Source organism: Drosophila serrata, unplaced genomic scaffold (genome assembly GCF_035046125.1).
Source record: "Drosophila serrata isolate PLE 108 unplaced genomic scaffold, ASM3504612v1 contig_184, whole genome shotgun sequence".
Classification (NCBI taxonomy): domain Eukaryota; kingdom Metazoa; phylum Arthropoda; class Insecta; order Diptera; family Drosophilidae; genus Drosophila; species Drosophila serrata.
The window spans coordinates 6,160,030-6,178,649 of NW_028257082.1; the positions used below are offsets into that span (position 1 = coordinate 6,160,030).

Below are 18,620 nucleotides of genomic sequence, written 5' to 3' on the forward strand. Positions count from 1 at the left end.
AACAAAGGCAATTTTGCCCGATTTCTGAACGCCATAAAATGGGCAAAAAGCCTACGATTGCCAAAATTCGTATACCCTTCGATTCGCCATGAAAATCATAGTTAGGTAATAAGAGAAAGTTGGGAAATAAAGCATTGGTTTGTTTGAAAAATAATATAGAACAACAAACGTAAATATCTATGGAAAAATGCAAATTTGCCCATTTTCTGAACGTCATAAAATGGGCAAAAAGCCTAAGATGGCCATAATTTATATACTCTTCGATTCGCCATGAAAATCCTTGTTAATTAATAACAAAAACATAACAAAAAATTTTTTGAAAATTTTAGCCAAGTTTTGAGAATTTTAAAAGGGGTTACATCATTAAAATTCTCGAAAATTGCCAAAAAATTTCATTTTCTAACATTTTAAATTTGGTATGCAGATTCATTATCCTCATCAAAACTAACACAGGACAGCTTTCCGATTTGCAATTAATGCATTTTTGGCTTAGTTTTGGAATTTTTAAACTTTGATTTGTATAAAAAAATGTATAAAAAGAAACGTAAATATGTATGGAAAAATGCAATTTTGCCCGATTTCTGAACGCCATAATATGGGCAAAAAGCCTACGATTGCCAAAATTCGTATACCCTTCGATTCGCCATGAAAATCATAGTTAGATAATAAGAGAAAGTTGGGAAATAAAGCATTGGTTTGTTTGAAAAATAATATAGAACAACAAACGTAAATATCTATGGAAAAATGCAAATTTGCCCATTTTCTGAACGTCATAAAATGGGCAAAAAGCCTAAGATGGCCATAATTTATATACTCTTCGATTTGCCATGAAAATCCTTGTTAATTAATAACAAAAACATAACAAAAAAATTTTTGAAAATTTTAGCCAATTTTTGAGAATTTTAAAAGGGGTTACATCATTAAAACTCTCGAAAATTGCCAAAAAATTTCATTTCTAACATTTTAAATTTGGTATGCAGATTGATTAACCTCATCAAAACTAACACAGGACAGCTTTCCGATTTGCAATTAATGCATTTTTGGCTTAGTTTTGGAATTTTTAAACTTTGATTTGTATAAAAAAATGTATAACAAGAAACGTAAATATGTATGGAAAAATGCAATTTTGCCCGATTTCTGAACGCCATAAAATGGGCAAAAAGCCTACGATTGCCAAAATTCGTATACCCTTCGATTCGCCATGAAAATCATAGTAAGATAATAAGAGAAAGTTGGGAAATAAAGCATTGGTTTGTTTGAAAAATAATATAGAACAACAAACGTAAATATCTATGGAAAAATGCAAATTTGCCCATTTTCTGAACGTCATAAAATGGGCAAAAAGCCTAAGATGGCCATAATTTATATACTCTTCGATTCGCCATGAAAATCCTTGTTAATTAATAACAAAAACATAACAAAAAATTTTTTGAAAATTTTAGCCAAGTTTTGAGAATTTTAAAAGGGGTTACATCATTAAAATTCTCGAAAATTGCCAAAAAATTTCATTTCTAACATTTTAAATTTGGTATGCAGATTGATTAACCTCATCAAAACTAACACAGGACAGCTTTCCGATTTGCAATTAATGCATTTTTGGCTTAGTTTTGGAATTTTTAAACTTTGATTTGTATAAAAAAATGTATAACAAGAAACGTAAATATGTATGGAAAAATGCAATTTTGCCCGATTTCTGAACGCCATAAAATGGGCAAAAAGCCTACGATTGCCAAAATTCGTATACCCTTCGATTCGCCATGAAAATCATAGTTAGATAATAACAGAAAGTTGGGAAATAAAGCATTGGTTTGTATGAAAAATAATATAGAACAACAAACGTAAATATCTATGGAAAAATGCAAATTTGCCCATTTTCTGAACGTCATAAAATGGGCAAAAAGCCTAAGGTGGCCATAATTTATATACTCTTCGATTCGCCATGAAAATCCTAGCTAATTAATAACAAAAACATAAGAACATTTTTTTTTTTAATTTTAGCCAATTTTTGAGAATTTTAAAAGGGGTTACATCATTAAAATTCTCGAAAATTGCCAAAAAATTTCATTTTCTAACATTTTAAATTTGGTATGCAGATTGATTAACCTCATCAAAACTAACACAGGACAGCTTTCCGATTTGAAATTAATGAAGTTTTGGCTTAGTTATGGAATTTTTAAACTTTGATTTGTATAAAAAAATGTATAAAAGAAACGTAAATATGTATGGAAAAATGCAATTTTGCCCGATTTCTGAACGCCATAAAATGGGCAAAAAGACTACGATTGCCAAAATTCGTACACCTTTAGATTCGCCATGAAAATCATAGTTAGATAATAACAGAAAGTTGGGAAATAAAGCATTGGTTTGTATGAAAAATAATATAGAACAACAAACGTAAATATCTATGGAAAAATGCAAATTTGCCCATTTTCTGAACGTCATAAAATGGGCAAAAAGCCTAAGATGGCCATAATTTATATACTCTTCGATTTGCCATGAAAATCCTTGTTAATTAATAATAAAAACATAACAAAAAAATTGTTGAAAATTTTAGCCAATTTTTGAGAATTTTGAAAGGGGTTACATCATGAAAATTCGCAAAAATTGCCAAAAAAAATTCATTTTCTAACATTTTAAATTTGGTATGCAGATTCATTAACCTCATCAAAACTAACTAAGGACAGCTTTCCGATTTGAAATTAATGCATTTTTGGCTTAGTTATGGAATTTTTAAACTTTGATTTGTATAAAAAAATGTATAAAAAGAAACGTATATATGTATGGAAATGTGCAAATTGGCCCCTTTTTCTGAACGCTTTAAAATGGCCAAAAATCCTATGATTGCCAAAATTCGTATTCTTTTCGATTCGCTTGTAGCCAATTTTCCGATATTATATGAAAGCAGTATTGGCTTTAATGTAGATTTTATAAACTCTAATAAAAATGTATTGGTAAAAAGTAGGTAATTTAATGCAAATATTTTAGATCTTCTTGATCAGGCTCTTGATCTTACCATAAAGTAAAGTGTCTTGCTGAAATTTCCTAAAACTATATTAATCCTAATATGTAACCATGACCTCCTTTACATATCTAGCTGATTAAGCTTGAGATTCCCAAAATCAAATACCAACCATTTATTTATATTTGAAAAGTCGCTCATTTAATGATTTAACACATTGTAATTTCACAAGAGAAGGGAGCTTAAGTAGTTTACAGTATGGTAATAGGATATAAAAGTACATATACAGTAAGTATGGTGTGTACACATCACATGCAGAAGCAGGCTGAAAGCATATATTCCTATTTAGATTTTCCCAAAGATTTTCCTTCGTCTCACGGCTTCTCGGTAGTAGTTTTCTTCGCAATTTTTTGTTTTTCAGTTTTCACTCTACGTCGTCTGTTGCAGCAGGCATATGTTATATATGTTTTAACTTTGGTATTACACTAGATTTATGCTTAGGCGTAATTAATTTACTTAATTTATTTACTTTACTAGACACTACTTCTCGGCTACACTTAAGAGAGGAGCGGAGTGCTTAAATCGAATAGTTTGCTGTTGTTATCGCTGGATGCCGGATGCCCGATGCCGGATGCTGCACTGAATCCGTGGCTATGTTGTTGTTGGCTATGCGTGTTTTCGCTGGTGATGAATACACCCCTGAGTGCGCCTGGGTCAGAGCTGGGACGATGGTGAATGGAGGCACCATGGCGCAGGAGTGCGACTCAAGCTCTTGCAGGGACAGGCAACTCTTTCGGGGGCGAGTCGTAGAGTCGTGAGTCGGGCTGTGTCGAGAGCTGATGGCTGGACCCAGGTCAGGAGGCATTGAGGGGCACCGATAGGTGAGTGGGCACCGGTGTGGTGATGATGTCGCCGGCATTGGACTTGCTGCGCGTCACCAGCATGGGGGTCTTGGGCTTGGGGGTCTCCGTCAGCTTGATCTTGACGCGTCCCGTCTCCGGTGAGTAGACGGGCGAGTAGCGTCCTGATTTCGGGGACGAGGGCAGGTAGGCGGCGTCTGGCTCATTGTTGTTGTTCTGCTCGGCATCGGGCTGCTGGTGTTGGGCGTACTTGGAGGCACGCGGCGACTGGGGAGTGGGGTACCGGGGGCTGATGGGGTAGTACTCGTGGGGAGCGGGCTCTCCGGGAGCGGAGGCCTCCTTGGCACCGCCATTAGCCGATCCGTTGCCATTGAGAAGCGGCTGCTGGTTGGCTCCGTCCTTGGCATCGCCATTCTCGTAGGGCTTCTTCACGATCTGGGCCTCGTCCAGCTTGGTCTTCTCCCCAATCAGAGGCGAGTGCTCCTGGCCGTTGCCATGGCCGTTCTTCTGCAGCGGCTTGCCCAGCTGCTTCTTGTCCATGTCCAGGAGCTCCGTCTGGCGCTGGGCCTCGGCATCGCGAGCGGCGGCATTGCTGTCGTACTTGCAGCGCTTGATGGCCACGAAGAGTATCAGGCCGACCACGATCAGGCCGATCACGGCCAGCAGGTAGTAGATGGCACTGCTGTCGTCTGTACGCTTGCTCACGCTGGCGGTCTGGACGTCCTGGGACTCCTCGCTGCTGTCCAGCGGGCCGTCGGTGACCACCTCGGACTTGACATCGGTCTCCAGCTTGGTCTGCACAAATGGCACAATGGGTTCTTCCTCGACGGGCTTGTCATCCTTCTCCTGGCCCTCGAAGATGCCCATGTGGCTGGTGAAAATGCCATTGCCGGGGTTCTCCAGTGGCTTGCCATCGTTCTCCTGGGGTGTGGGACTCTCCGGCTCCTTGTCCTCTGCCAGATCCTCTTCCGAAGCTATCCTAACCCTTGAGGGATCGGGAATGATGAGCAAGCCGCCACCGCTGCCAGAGGCCTCCGCGTCGTCTTCCTCGTCCTCCACGTTGCTCTGCACGCTCTCCGGCTTGGAGGTGGTGACCACTGCCTCGGAAACCTCCGACTCGGCAGCCTCTGGCTCGACTGGCATTGAGAGTTCCATGTTGGTCTCGCTGAGGTCTCCAGAGCCCTCAACCAGGTCGCCGGGCAGGGGCTCCTGCGGAGAACGTGCCTTCTTCGAGGTGACAGACTTGGCCTTACCGCTGAGCGGCAGGAAGTCCTTGTCCAGCTCGTCCTCGTTCTCGTGCTCCCCGGATGCGGCTGCCGGCTGGTCGCCCATCATCAGCTCATTCTCCTCCACATCGGGATCGGACCACTGCTGCTTCTCCTTCTGGCAGATCTCCTCCTGCTTCAGCTGCAGCCACGAACGTCCCTTGTACTCCAGTGGGTAGGAGCACACCACCGGGTGTTCCATGTAGACAATGCGCTCCACCAGCCAATTGCGCACCTCCAGCGTCTGGCAGGAGCAGTTAATGGCATTGTGGCTGAGCTCCAGCTGACGCAGCTGATGCATGTGGGTCAGCTCCAAGGGCAGCTGGGTGATCTGGTTGTGCTGCAGGTTCAGCACCTGCAGGTGCTGGGGCAGCTTCTTCAGCTTCTCGGAGGTCAGCTGGTTGTGCTTCAGGCTCAGTCGCTTGAGGCCCTTGCTCAGATGCCCCAGCTCCGACAGCTCGTTGTGGGACAGATCCACGGAGGTCAGCTCGGGCAGCTTGTCCAGCACATGGCCCAGCCGGGTGAGGCCCAAGTGGGACAGGTCGAGCGAGTGCACGGGCACAGAGGTCTGGAAGGGCTTCTCGGCCAGACGCAGCCCGGCGGTGCTGTTGCACTTCAGGTGGTACAGCGGCTTGTGTGTGTGCTGGGCCAGGGTGCAGCTGCAGTCCGCCGGGCAGTCCAGCCCAAGGCTAGGAGTGGGAGTGGCGGCCACGGAAACGCAGAGGAGCAGGGCCAGACCTGCTGCAAGGAGGGAGTGCTTCATGACTATGGCGTTGGCTTGTGCTCTATGGGCTTGTGTGATGGTATGATGGCAGTGGATCCTTCTTGCTTCCTCGCTGGATGTCTTATCTGAAAGAAGGTTGAGAAATCAACATTAACTTGAGATTTCAAATTTAATAGCTTAAAAATTAGAGAGAAATAAGAGAAGTAACCGAGAATTACGAATCGCTTCGCCGAATTCATATTGAACTTTGGTTTTTACTTTAAAAACTTAACGACAGCTATTATGAATGAATCACAAGCTAGCCAAAGCTTTTCAACTGGAAGAAGATAAGTGTTCTTTGAAGTCTAAAATGAGGCAATTACTATGTATTTTACTTGATTCTTTCGTGTGTCGCCTATAGCCTATAGATGTTCGATCCTAACGGCAACACCTTTGAGCGGAAACTAACAGAGCTTTGGCAGTTATGGTATCTATCCGCCTGGCAACTTGTCATCGTCATTGGTTGCGTCATCCCCGCTGCTTTTCTACCATCTTCTAGAGCTCTTTCTAGCCTTCTCTTTCTCTCAGCCTTATCGGCAGTTGTTATCGGTGTTAGATTCAGCTATCACCTCTGTATTTGACGCTATCTTTGCGAAGGGTAATTAATATTTCACCCGTTCGTTCCGTGACATCAGCAGGCACCTGACCCACCACCGCCAATCCCATTGAAAATCCACCGCATTGTGAGTCAGTTCCAGGGGGAAATTGGTTAAAATCGGAGGCGGAGAATCTGAGGAGCCGGGGAGCAAGGGCCTTGGGTACTTGCACTCGCACTCGCTTAATCAGAGCAGATTGCCAGCGGCCCGCTTTTAATCCGCATCTTCGGTTTATGAGCGTCCATTGCCCGCCTTCCACGAGCCACGCTACGCAAACTGATTGACGGCTGTCTCGTGGATGCAATTTAAGTGCAACTGGCGCTCACTTGGAAGCCCCTCTTCCTCCGGCTCCGAACCCCCTTTCCCACTGATAAGTGGACGCCCTCAGCCTCTGACCGCAAAACTGGCTGAATGCACGGAGCCAAATCTTGATGAAAGCGGTTCGAGCGGATTGTGTATAATCGGAAAGTAAGATTCTGGGAAATCACCAATCAATTGTTTAATTTATGTTTATTTTTTGTTACTTATAATACATGTATTACCGAGAATAAGTTAAGACAAATAAATTGGATTCAATAAGGAACAAATCGAATTCAAAACCAGTTGTTATGTTATTAATTTACACAGACACATAAAAGTTAATAAGTTTAGCTAATATTTCTCCCACAAACACAAAGCTCAGATTTCTTAAAGTGCATTAATCAATTTTCTTGTTATTAATAAATCGTTAATATATATTTTGAGACAGTAAACTTGTAGTGTAACAGTCTGAATAACTCTCATGTATAAACCCCAAATGGTTGCATACTATTATGCTCCTTCATTTAAAAATAAGTCATTCAACGTATTTTGGTATGTAAATAAAAGTTTAAGACCTTCGAAATATAATTTTAGCTAAGCTAACACCTTATTTTCAGACTCTAACAAATTCGAAATTAGGAGCTTAGTATAACCTTATACATATTAATATAAATTTGTATTTTATATATAAAATATATGTACATTTCTCTCTCTGTGCGGCACAATGGCGATGCCCAGTCCTAATCATGCGATAGACGAGATCTAGAAAAGATGCCGAGTAGTCTGAGTGAGTGGCTGAGCCAGCTCAATTTGCAATTTGTAACGCGGATCTGAATTATTCAACAGTTGTGGACTGTATTTGCATGCAAGTAGCAAACTAAAATTGCCACTGATCTGCCAAGGGTTGATGCTTCTCAGCATCCCGCCACCTCCTAGTGTTTCCCTCCTGCTGCACGTGTCTCCCAACGGGGATTCCCCTTTTTCTCCCTTTGCCCCGTTTTCCGCCCTATTTTAGAGGCAATGAGGCTGCAAATTGGAAATGGTCACAACCCTGGAACATGCAGATCTGCAGCTGCTGCCTTCGCTGCCTGGCAAGTAATTGAGGGATTGGAATGGGTATAGGGACAGGGATCGGGATCTGGATCGGAGGCATAAAATGCCAACTGGAAATGAGGCGTCACACGACCAGGCAAAAAATAAATCTCCGCAGAGTTGCGTCGAGATGCTGAGCTGAGATTCCCAGATCCCGCAGAAAGGGGGAGCCAGCCCAAGGTCAGTGTCATTATGTTCATGTGAGGCACGACACATGTGAAAAGTGGTTACCAGCAATTGTGTCACTTCTTTTGGTTAAACAGGCACCCAGCCATGTCTTCTTTTGGCTTTGGTGTTGACAAATTGCTGCGGTTCCGAATGCGATGGGGATGCGAGGCATAAACGGAACTTTCACCTGGACATTTATCAAAATCTGTCAATTGCTGAATTCGTAATTTGCAGCTGCCACCTGTTGCGGCCAAAATGCAATCAATGCGGTTAATTGCATTTTGCTAAAATCTCTTCGCTGCTCTCTGAGATCTGCAATCTGGGTCTGATATCATAATTCGATCACGGGACTTGGTTAATTACTTTCAGGCAGACATAAGTAAGAGCCTCCTTTTGATCTTGTGGCGACAGGAAGTGGAAAATTAGAAAGGGGCCGAACTGGAGGGGGGAGGCCCTAAAACATCCACCAAATAACCACTTAATAGCAAGTAGAAGCAAAAAACGAGACCAACTTAGTATTCAAAGTTTGCAAATTGGAAGAAATCAGCGCCAGACAGCGGCAAAATCTTAAACGATGACAAATGTTCAACCTTGACAGAGACGCAGGCGGGCCGAATCTTAAGAGTTCAACTGGAATAAAAAAGACTCCCTCTGTTCCTCCCAGCAAGCTCAACTCGTTCTTTCACATTTGAATAAAAAAATAAATACAAATAATAATAAAAAAAATAACACCGCCAGTGAAAAAATTAAATCACGTCATGCTGCGATCGCCAGCGAAATAAATTGTTATATATGGGTATTTTTAGATTTGTGCAAATCTTTTTTATACATTTCAATTAGCCAGTGCTCGCGCCACAACCACAATGATGAAATGAAAGTGTTTGTTTGGGCTTTTGTTTGGCCATATAAATATAAATATATATAGCTACTTGTATTAAAATCTACTTGAAAATAGACCAAACTGCAGCTAGTTGTGGGGACTTGGAGTGGCCTTGTTTAGCATACCAAACCATTTTGCTTATACAGACTTCATTTCTATTGAACCTTCTATAAATTAGCCACATTTCTTTCCATTTTCATTTCCATTTCCATTTCCATTTCTCTTTCTCTGCGAAATATACAAAACAGAAAAAATGGAGAAGAAAAAAAACTGATGACGCCAGGCAATTAAAACATCAGGTGATTTGGATATTTTGCGGGGCCAAGAAGACGCCGAGTGGAGCGGGTCTGAAGCTGCCGCAAACGTTAATGTGTTGACCGCATTAGGCCAGGGAAAAAAGCGGCAAAACTGCCAGCAGACAGAGATGACGTCTCTAAGCCAAGGCTTGTGAGTCAGTCGGGCCATTGGATTTGGCCAGCACAGAGTGCTCTCAGCTTCGCAGATCTCACAGCTCACAGCTCGCAGCTCCATTCACAGTGCTCACAATGCCCATTCAAGAGTCAGCGAGTCGTCGTCGTCGTCGGCAATGGAAAGACAAATTAGCATATTCTAATTTCCGACCGACTCCGACGGGCGGGTGACAGATCGACTGATATATATACTTAAATATATATAAAGATTCGCATGTGTGCGGTGCAGTTCCATGCATAATGACCCACATTGAACGCGGAGTCCGCCATCAACATTATCAATAAAGTGCCATTTAAGCATTTTGCAATTCAACTGTTCAATCAAGTGCAAATGAGCCTAAATTCTGGCGTAACCTAAAAAAACTCTTTCCCATATTCAGGTTCGCAGCCGTTCTCTTTCGTCTTTTCGGCTTTTAACTGGACTGGAGGCAGAGCCAGTGTTTAATTGATTTCCACGAAGCGAGAGAAAACCAATCACCGGGCCCCTGCATAACCCAAAATATGAGACCCGAAATCGAGGGGAAAAAGTGCAGGGCGTAAGCTGAAATTATGTGAATTATGCAAAACGTGTGTTGTGTTGGCCAGACCAGAAGCCGAGCCACAAAAAGCGGAGTCAATGTACCAGCTCCAACACCACATACACATAACATAAGCTGGCCCTCTGGCCCAATGTTGCGTATACGCCGCGTAGACCCCGATTTCACAGATAATCCCGTGCAGGAATAAGGCCGTTGGTAGTACGCACATCTTACACTTGAACTTGACCCACGAAATCAGCGACTATCAGCTGTCGGCTGATCTTTTCTGATGTTCGTTCTGAGTCTGGGCAGGCGGCCAGAAAATGTGCTCGCTGACGGGAAATCAGGGCGCAAAGAATCTCGACATTCAAATACATTATACTCTCCCTCTCAGTCTCAATGTAGAGACAGTTGCAGGGAATTCTCAAAATAAACAGAGACCAGCGAAAGAATACCACCGCTGAAAGAGAAAGGCAGCCTTAAAAATACATTTCCATTCTCATTCCCGTTCCCAATTTATTTTCCTTTTTATTTCGGGCTTCCTCTTGCAATCTGTGCAAACATTTGACAACTACGCCCCCGTGGCACTAAACTGAAATCTTAAATCTCTGCACACACACACTCTGGGAAATTGATGATGGACCTGGGTGTCAACGAGTGTTGATTCTGATTAGTGCCAAACGCCAGGTCGGATGAGTGTTTCTGTCAGTGGCCATGGGTGTGACCGAAGGCCGAAGAGGGATGAGATCGAAATTAGACTGGGAAAAGCCACAAAAGAAAACTGAATGAATTTTCCCCTGCACCGAAACTTGGCTGGCGGGTCGCATAAAAAGCATCATATATCACAGAGACTTTAGGAAGACACGTAACTATAATAGTAAATAATTAAAATAGAGCAATTTCAGGGCTAGCTAATTATTCTTGATTTCCTTTGGTTCCATGGTAATTTAGAAAATGAAACTATTAGATGTCTGCCCCAATTAAAAGTAGATGTATGAGTTAATTGAAAGAAATAACATAGAAGAAGGCATTCCCAATTATTATAAACGTCATTATATGGAACTTCATTTACTTTTCTAAATTTTAAACAAATTATGTTTCAGTAATAAATCTGAAACAAAATAGTAACAATGACTTTGCTTTATTATTCTCTTCCTAGAGTGATTGCGAAACCTATAATTCCCTGGTCATAAGTTGAGCGATTAATTGGTAATTGCTCTGTTGACTGATCCAGACAGTGATTTGTGCGAAAAGCTATCTCCAATTGGCAGAAAGGAACTGGGAACTGACGACTGCGCCTGACTTTTCATTGAACTTTCCTGGCATTCAATTAAAAACACGTTAATTCAGTCAGAACTCTCAGCTGGCCCCCGATCAATGCCTTATAATTGTCTGAGGTTTATCAATAACAAGTTTAGTTCGGAGATCAAATCAGCTCAGCGGGACTCGCGCCACGTAGCCATAATTAGCTGACTCGAGCTAGAGTGTTACATGTGGCTACAGATACAGATACAGATACAGATACGGATACGGATACAGATACACATTTATGCTATAGTTGTGCATACTAATAGCAGAGTTAAATAAATATCCACACTCTTGTTAATTGGCAAAAAACGAACATACGAGATCCCTGCAGATCGTTCTAAAGTCATGAGTTTCAGTGTCGTTGTCTCGTTTTCATTTTCGTTTTGGGCATCCGATGATGCAATTGGCAACCAAAGTCAGACTTGGATATATTTATTTACTTGAATTTATATATTATTGTTTCTGAACAAATTAACGCAGTTTGTGGGGGTTGCGTTTTTCGGAACCGCCACTGAAATGGACTCGTGCGCCGACCTTAACCGCGCGAATTGCATCTCATTAACACTGCGAAATGCGACTGTTTCTGCTACTGCTTCCGATTAAATTGAAATCGAGCACAAACGGCGTAATTCGAGAAATTACTCACACTCACAGCCCGAGGTGAGTTCGAATCTATTCGCCTCAATACCGACCATAAATCCGCAAGTCGCGCCATAAAAAATCAATTGAAGATCCGCCGATCGATTCTATCTATGACCGAAATCGGTCTTTAGCTTAAACAATTTTGTGTCTAGCCGGTAGGCATTTTTACTACATGCCATAAATGCCGGGATGACGCCTTCGAGAAAAAAAGGGGCCTGCGAGAAATTATTTGCCAATCTGCACCTGCAAAATGCATTCCGCCGTCTGTCGACATCGTTCTCTTGTTTATTTACACTGCACATCTCGAGTTCAAGTTCAAAGCGACTCTGGCAAAGCGACTTCAATTATGTTTTGTAAACAAGTGACAGTAAGTATGAGCAGCTTCTATGGAATCCTAAGCATTTAATTCAATTAAAAAATTGACAGTCACCATAAAACTACATTTAATTGTTGTCTCTCATTATTTGTCCAATTTGTGAACGGAATTCCCAGAATATATACTTTAGTATATGTCAAATCACTGAGAGGTGTTTTGCGACAGGGAAACTGACTCAAACACATTGAGTTGGCCGGGTGATATCATAACAATGCTTGTGAAATTTCACGAAATTATTAAGGCCCAATGACGTCACTGAAATTAGCCGAAATTGTTCGCCAAAATAGACGAAAATATGGCATGGCCAATTGAGGAGCCTCGTCATCGATTGCTGACTGAATTGTATACATTTTGAATTGGTTTAAACGTGAATTTCCCCAGCTGTTTGGTTATTTGCCTTTAAACCAGAAAGAAGCAAACAGAAACCAGAAATCCCTTGCCCAGGGGCCTCGGTTCAAGAGCAAGTGTTGACCTTCCCAGGACTTGAACAGTTGTGTTGTGCAGTGTAATTATGGCCAGTAACCCATTCACATTCCCACTGGCGGCTGCTGTTTTCGATGCACAGAAGGCGAATTCCAGGCCAGAAGAGCCCATCAGTTTAGGCCATCAATTCGTGCACTCACTGAGGGAAAATGTAACTAATTAGGAGAGCTAAGAAGGTACTGAATTTAAAAGGAATTTCAAGAACTCTATCTTTATCCCCTGTCTGAAGCTGCACAAAATGAAATATATATACTTTAAGCTTGATAAACAAGGTTTTTAAAAATCCCCTGAATCATAGTGAAATGAAATCTAACCTCTAAACTTTGTAAAGAGGAGTCGTGGCCTCTAGATTTTTGCCCAGTGCACGACTGGGACACTCCTTTGGACAAATTAGCCTGCGGTTAGCTGTGGATGCATTCAAAGATCGCATGATCTTATGGCCGTTTTTCATGGCTTCGTTTGGCAGTTGACACGTTAAGAGCACGCACGTTTGCCGGCCATTTAAGTGGCCCCAGCAACTCGGCATCCCAGCATCTTGGCCATTGCCACTGGCCAGAAGATGGAGAGATGGGAGGGGTAGACGGGAGGCTCCGATAAAGCGGAGAGCGGCATTTGACAGTTATGACCACTTGTTTTATTTTTAGAGCCAAAAACGGCTAGGCCAGTTGGCAAGCGAAGCTGGCAAAAAGCAAAACGAAGCCGGCCGGCACCCACAGACACACCAAGAGCACACCACACACAACAAAACTGAACTGGTTTGGTTTCTGGCCGACGCCGATGACGCCGCAGCATGACGCTCTCTCGATCCCCGCTTAGAGTGCCGAAAAATGCCCCATCCCCCGGCCGGGTCTTGACCATGTTTCGGGAATGCCAATGTACAACTCAATTCCTACCTTCTATAAGACATGCATACGATCCGTCCTTGGTTAATGGCCAGTTCTGCGCTGCAAAGAAACGGTTAAAAGGAGACTTTAGTATCTGAGATGCATTGCGAAATGGAACCTTAAGACTTCATTGCGAATCCGCGGCAAGAGATCACACTCGAGTGACTTGCATTGAGCGTTTTCGATTTATCTGTGCAATTATTTCTTGGCTTTGATTTTAATTGTTTGCAATTAAAGGCTTAATTGCTTGGCCGTCTAAATACATTTTTAACGAACTTTGCATCGCCGGCAGGCTGTCACTCAGCTGCTGCAGCTGCCTAATCCAAGTTTAGCCCGGCCTAATGGTAAGTCAAGTGTGAAAGTTTTGCCTAAAATGAAAAGGAAATTTACATAAAATTGGCCCAGGGTCAGCAAAGTTCATAGCTGTGATGATCATCAGCATCAAGGTGAAGAATTTACGGCTTCCCTGGGCTGAAAATAGCCCAACTTGGACAATAAATGACTGACTGAATCACTAGCACGTCGATTCTCAGGGCGTTGCTCGTCCATTGTTAGATACACAGAGCCAACAACCTGTTGCCTGATTGCTATGCAAGGGACGTGCCCGAAAATACTGTCACGTAATCCGCGAACGCCCACGGTGCGGGTTTTGTGAATGGATTGGATTCGATTGGATTGGAGTGGTTTGGACTGGTCTGGAGGTGATGTGACAATGCATCTAATCTTCAAGAGACGTCAGACGAGATCGTCATCGCTTGATGCAAATTAGGTGCCATTGATGAACTCGCTTTGGCTTCTGTGAACTTTGGAATTCCACCTGCCCCATACAGATCTGAGAAACAGATGTCGAGAAATCTTAACCAACTCTTCTTGGCTGTTGAACTTGAATTGGCAGCAGAACGAAACTATTTCCCAGAGTTGTTTATGCTAGGGAAATGGCGGAAAACGGATAAACAATCGCTGGGCCAGTCTGCGTCATAGTTTCCATAGTTCTCTGCAGCGGAACTCTCCATATGCCCCAACGCGGAATTCCTTTCATTTCAAAGAGCTTTTCACACTATCTCTGCGGCGGGTTCTTATCTTATCGCGGGACATTTGCTAATTATAGATAGAGCCGAACCCCGAAAAAGCACACAGACGCCACACAGAACTCAGAGTCATGTGCACTTGAGCCCTGGGATTTTGGGCATTCATTTGCGTTTGACAAAAACTTGGGCCCCGTCCTCCAGTATCCATAAGTTTTATAGAATGCAGCACTCCAATGTCGGAGGCATTTCCATTTCCCCGCCCTCTCAGTGGAGTTGCCCAATGATATTGTTTTGATTGCGCCTCGATAACAGCTTGTTTTGCCTTATCGAAACACATTTGGTGCTCATCCCCTTGGCAAACATCGCCTCAATATCTAATGGGGACAAGGTTGACACATCCACCAAAAATGGGACCACGAAGTGCACCCAAATGCTAGTCTCCTAGGAGGGTGTGAGTAGGGGACATGACTGACTGCATTCGATCTCGGATTGCCGACGATCGAGACGAAACATAAAACGCGGAAAGCTGAAACCTCAGACGCGGGGCGCCAATTTGTGAGCCAAAATATCTTTGTGGAATTGAACTTGAAACATGGAAAGATGACCAGAGTTAAAGAAGGGTAGTTAAGGGGAATGTTTGCTCAAGAATTTGTTCAAAAATTGCCAGGAAATTCCAGCATTTCTTGGGACTTTTATGACTACGATTATGTGCTTAAACGTTACTCTCTATATATAAAGATTTGAAGTTGTTGAATGATGAATACATTGAAATTGATTAAATATATAAAACTCTGCTTAGTTTGAAATCAAAAGATGGTTTCATTTCTAACTGAAATCTTTGTAGAATTCGGTTTCTTTTAGCTAACCAAGATTCAATGGGGTATATATGTCTTGGCACAGGTATTCCTCGCATTTCCGATAACCTGACGAACCCTAGGGGAGAAAAGATAAGTGTGTCTGAGACACACTCGGGAGATAGATAGACAGACATTAGCACCCACCAACATGGGCCCGGGAGCTTCAACTTCCCGGCCGACTGGCTGGGCAACGCCAAGTTATTGGCCATAAAGCCGATTTCTGGAAATTGCCTGAAAAACAGTTTTCAGTTCGCACTCGCACACCTCTGTGAATTAAGCGCTGGAAATTAGCACCTTGGCTTTAGTCGGAGGTGGATTGCGCAAGAGCCAGGCTTTATGGCTCCACTTGGCGGGGATGGGAGTTCCGCTCCACCTTCGCAGATCTTGGATTTCCCAATCCAGGGATCGGGGATCTCTCTCTCTCTTCCTCCAACTGATTGATAATCTCATTAGGCGGTGACGTTGCATGAGTGCTTGCTTTTAGAGCTGACAAGCAAAAGTTTTCTACGCGTATTAATAATATTTCTTTTTATACACACACACCGTGATTCACCCTGTGTTTCAAGTGGGTGCCAAACTGCGGGAAACCACAATAGGTATAGGTAATATGGGGTGGGGGAGAAAGGTGAAAACTCGGAAAGAATCTATATATCTCACGGATCGCTGTCCTATCCGTTTCTGGATGAATCAACCTGGTTGGTGGGGGCTTCTGCCTCCGGTGTGTGCGGTTTCCTGATGATTTACGTAAACGATTCCCGAGTTGCAGGGCCTCCAAAAGCTCGCCAGGCCGGGTGGGTTTGCTCTCCATACCATATAGTATATACACATCATAATATGGACAGATCGGATCGGGGTTGAGTTGCAATGGAAGCCAGGCCGCGTAGGTAGCGGCGGAGATTTCACGCGAATGCGTGCCTCTCTCGAAATGTATATATATTTTGTAGTTTTGTGAGTTTGCAATCGGGGCTTTGAGTAGCTTTAAGTGCCGCGCCCGGGGGTTAAAAAAGTAACCGTTTTATTATATGGACATATGCTTGGCTCATCCCTGCCTCTCGTATCTTTCTTACTCTTTTTGGCAATTATATAACTCGGCCGGGTTGGGAAATAGGGTCAAGTTTGCCACAGGCCGCAAAAAGCGACCGCAAATGCAAGTCAGAGATACGTAAGTAATAAAAGTGAACCGAATGAGTGAGTAACTTGTTTAGGTTTCAGCTCCAAAAAATCCCAACCCTGAACTCTGGCCTTTTACTTGGCGCGGAATGTCCAGATACCGACGACATTAGTCCCTTGCGGATTACTATCTGAATTAACACTCGCGGCTTCCGAGTTTGTATTATATATATTTTTTGTGTTCATTGTACTTATCACGTCCAGCAGTCTGCTGGGCTTTGTATTAATTCGGGGGCTTATCAAGGCCCCGAGCCTGAAGCCAAACTCACACCACACGCAGAATTGCTTGAATTCTTCGCACTGTTTTTTCTTTCTGCGGTCTTTATTTTCTATATTATGTTAAGAGCACTTTTGTTTGATCAGATATGTGTTTGTTTTTTGCGCTATCGCGCGTGAGTACGTATTTTTCACTGTCTTTTGTCTTCGGAAACTGAGCACTGAGGAGATGCCAGACTGAAGAGGAGTCCTTCAACACACGATGCTACCCAATGGGCTCTTTCGGTTGGACTGAATAGAGATCGCCTCTCGCCGAGATTCGCCCAGGCCGCTATCACCGAATGTGTCGCCGCATGGCGGGCAAAAGGCCCAACAACAAATTCAGAAAAAAAAGAGATCAGTAGCAGGGGCAGCATCCGAAAGATACAAAATTCGTATCTGAAATGGGAGAGAGAGCGCACCCAAAAGTGCCGAGAGGGGAGGGAGGAGGATGGGATGACAATGAGGCAAAAAAGCAACAACAACAACGGAGCGTCACAAACAATTTAGCCTCGTAAATCGCCAAATGCAAGTGTCTTGATAGCTCTGGCGGTTTGATTTTGATTTTCGCTGATTTTATTTTATGATTTTCATTTACGTTACGTTAGTTTTTATTTTGCGTCCGCGACAAGTGTGTGTGTGTGCGCCAACGGAAACTATATAATTTTTAATTACCTAGACGGCGAGGGGAACTGGGAACGCTGCCTTTTCGGATTCGGATTCGGATCGGATTGGATTCGCGCACGCACCCGATAACACGTCTCGGCACTGGAGTTGCCCGAACGAAACTAAAGCTCGATTACCTGGCGAAAATCGGGGGTCATACACCGGAGGCCGTAAATCGGAGATCGGAGATCGGAGATCGGATTCGACCGTTCGCGGAGAGAGCTGAGCACTGAATGAAACGCTATCGAAGCCCCCGGTTCCCAAGAGCCGCGCCGCAAAAGCCCATGGCGAAAGCTACACTGTGAGAGAAAGATCTATCATTTATGGAATATATTATATATATTATATATTAATTAACTATTAAATAAGCTACAGAATACGTATCAGCCATAGCTGCTGTGGCTTTCGTCTAGCAAGAAATATATATTTAGGAAAATATAATAGCTAAGAATTTATTTGATTGCTTTGGAGAGTGAAAATTAATCCCCATAATTTTTGAGATATATTTTGAAATGTTCATTTATAAGAGCGAGTATTTCCAAGTATATTTTAATATTTAATTAATGAAATTTAACCATTGGTGGACATTAATCTAAATCTTATTTTATATTAATTGCAAGCCTCCACTTGTATATTTCTCCTCTTTATATTTCAGAGATGTATCTACGATATTTTATTCAATTTTCAAAACTTTCGTTCCCAGTGTACTGGAGAGTGTAAGAGAGCGGTAAGAGAGAAAGATATTTTTTAGAAGAGTGCAAAAAAACCCGTTGCCATATAAGCGTAATACAAGGAAAACACGTGGATATCCAGCGGCACACGCGCCTTAGAACGCACACAACTTTGTTTGGATTACGAAATTCATCGGCAAAAGCTTGCTAATTGCAAATATTACTCTCAAAGAGAGCCACTTGTGCTCTCCGGCAAAAGCTTATCACGACACTCCGGCGTTATCAATTGATGAGCTGACTTTTCGATTTGGCTTGTGCGAAAAACGAACTTAAGTTCTCCTTTACAACGTTTGCATTTTCCATTTCCTGCTGTAAGAAATGAGACATATGTATGTTTTAAAATAAAAAC

At 42.8% G+C, this 18,620-nt stretch overlaps 1 protein-coding gene across 10 annotated transcripts; it reads right to left on the reverse strand.

Annotated features, from left to right (window-relative positions):
* Window positions 1-3,133: 3,133 nt before the first annotated feature.
* On the reverse strand, window positions 3,134-17,778 carry wdp (Leucine rich repeat protein windpipe). 10 transcript variants are annotated; one of them, XM_086828472.1, is made up of 3 exons: window positions 17,678-17,775; window positions 13,574-13,619; window positions 3,134-5,933 (listed from the first exon to the last, which is right to left on the reverse strand). In XM_086828472.1, exons 1-3 carry the CDS (start codon window positions 17,696-17,698, stop codon window positions 3,814-3,816), a joined length of 2,187 nt encoding a protein of 728 aa, XP_086684598.1. In that variant the 5' UTR covers window positions 17,699-17,775; the 3' UTR covers window positions 3,134-3,813. The 10 variants fall into 10 exon arrangements, with proteins under 10 accessions (XP_086684598.1, XP_020800427.2, XP_020800405.2 ...); XM_020944768.2 differs by having other exon boundaries at window positions 17,550-17,775; XM_020944746.2 differs by having other exon boundaries at window positions 13,574-13,624; window positions 17,550-17,775.
* Window positions 17,779-18,620: the final 842 nt, after the last annotated feature.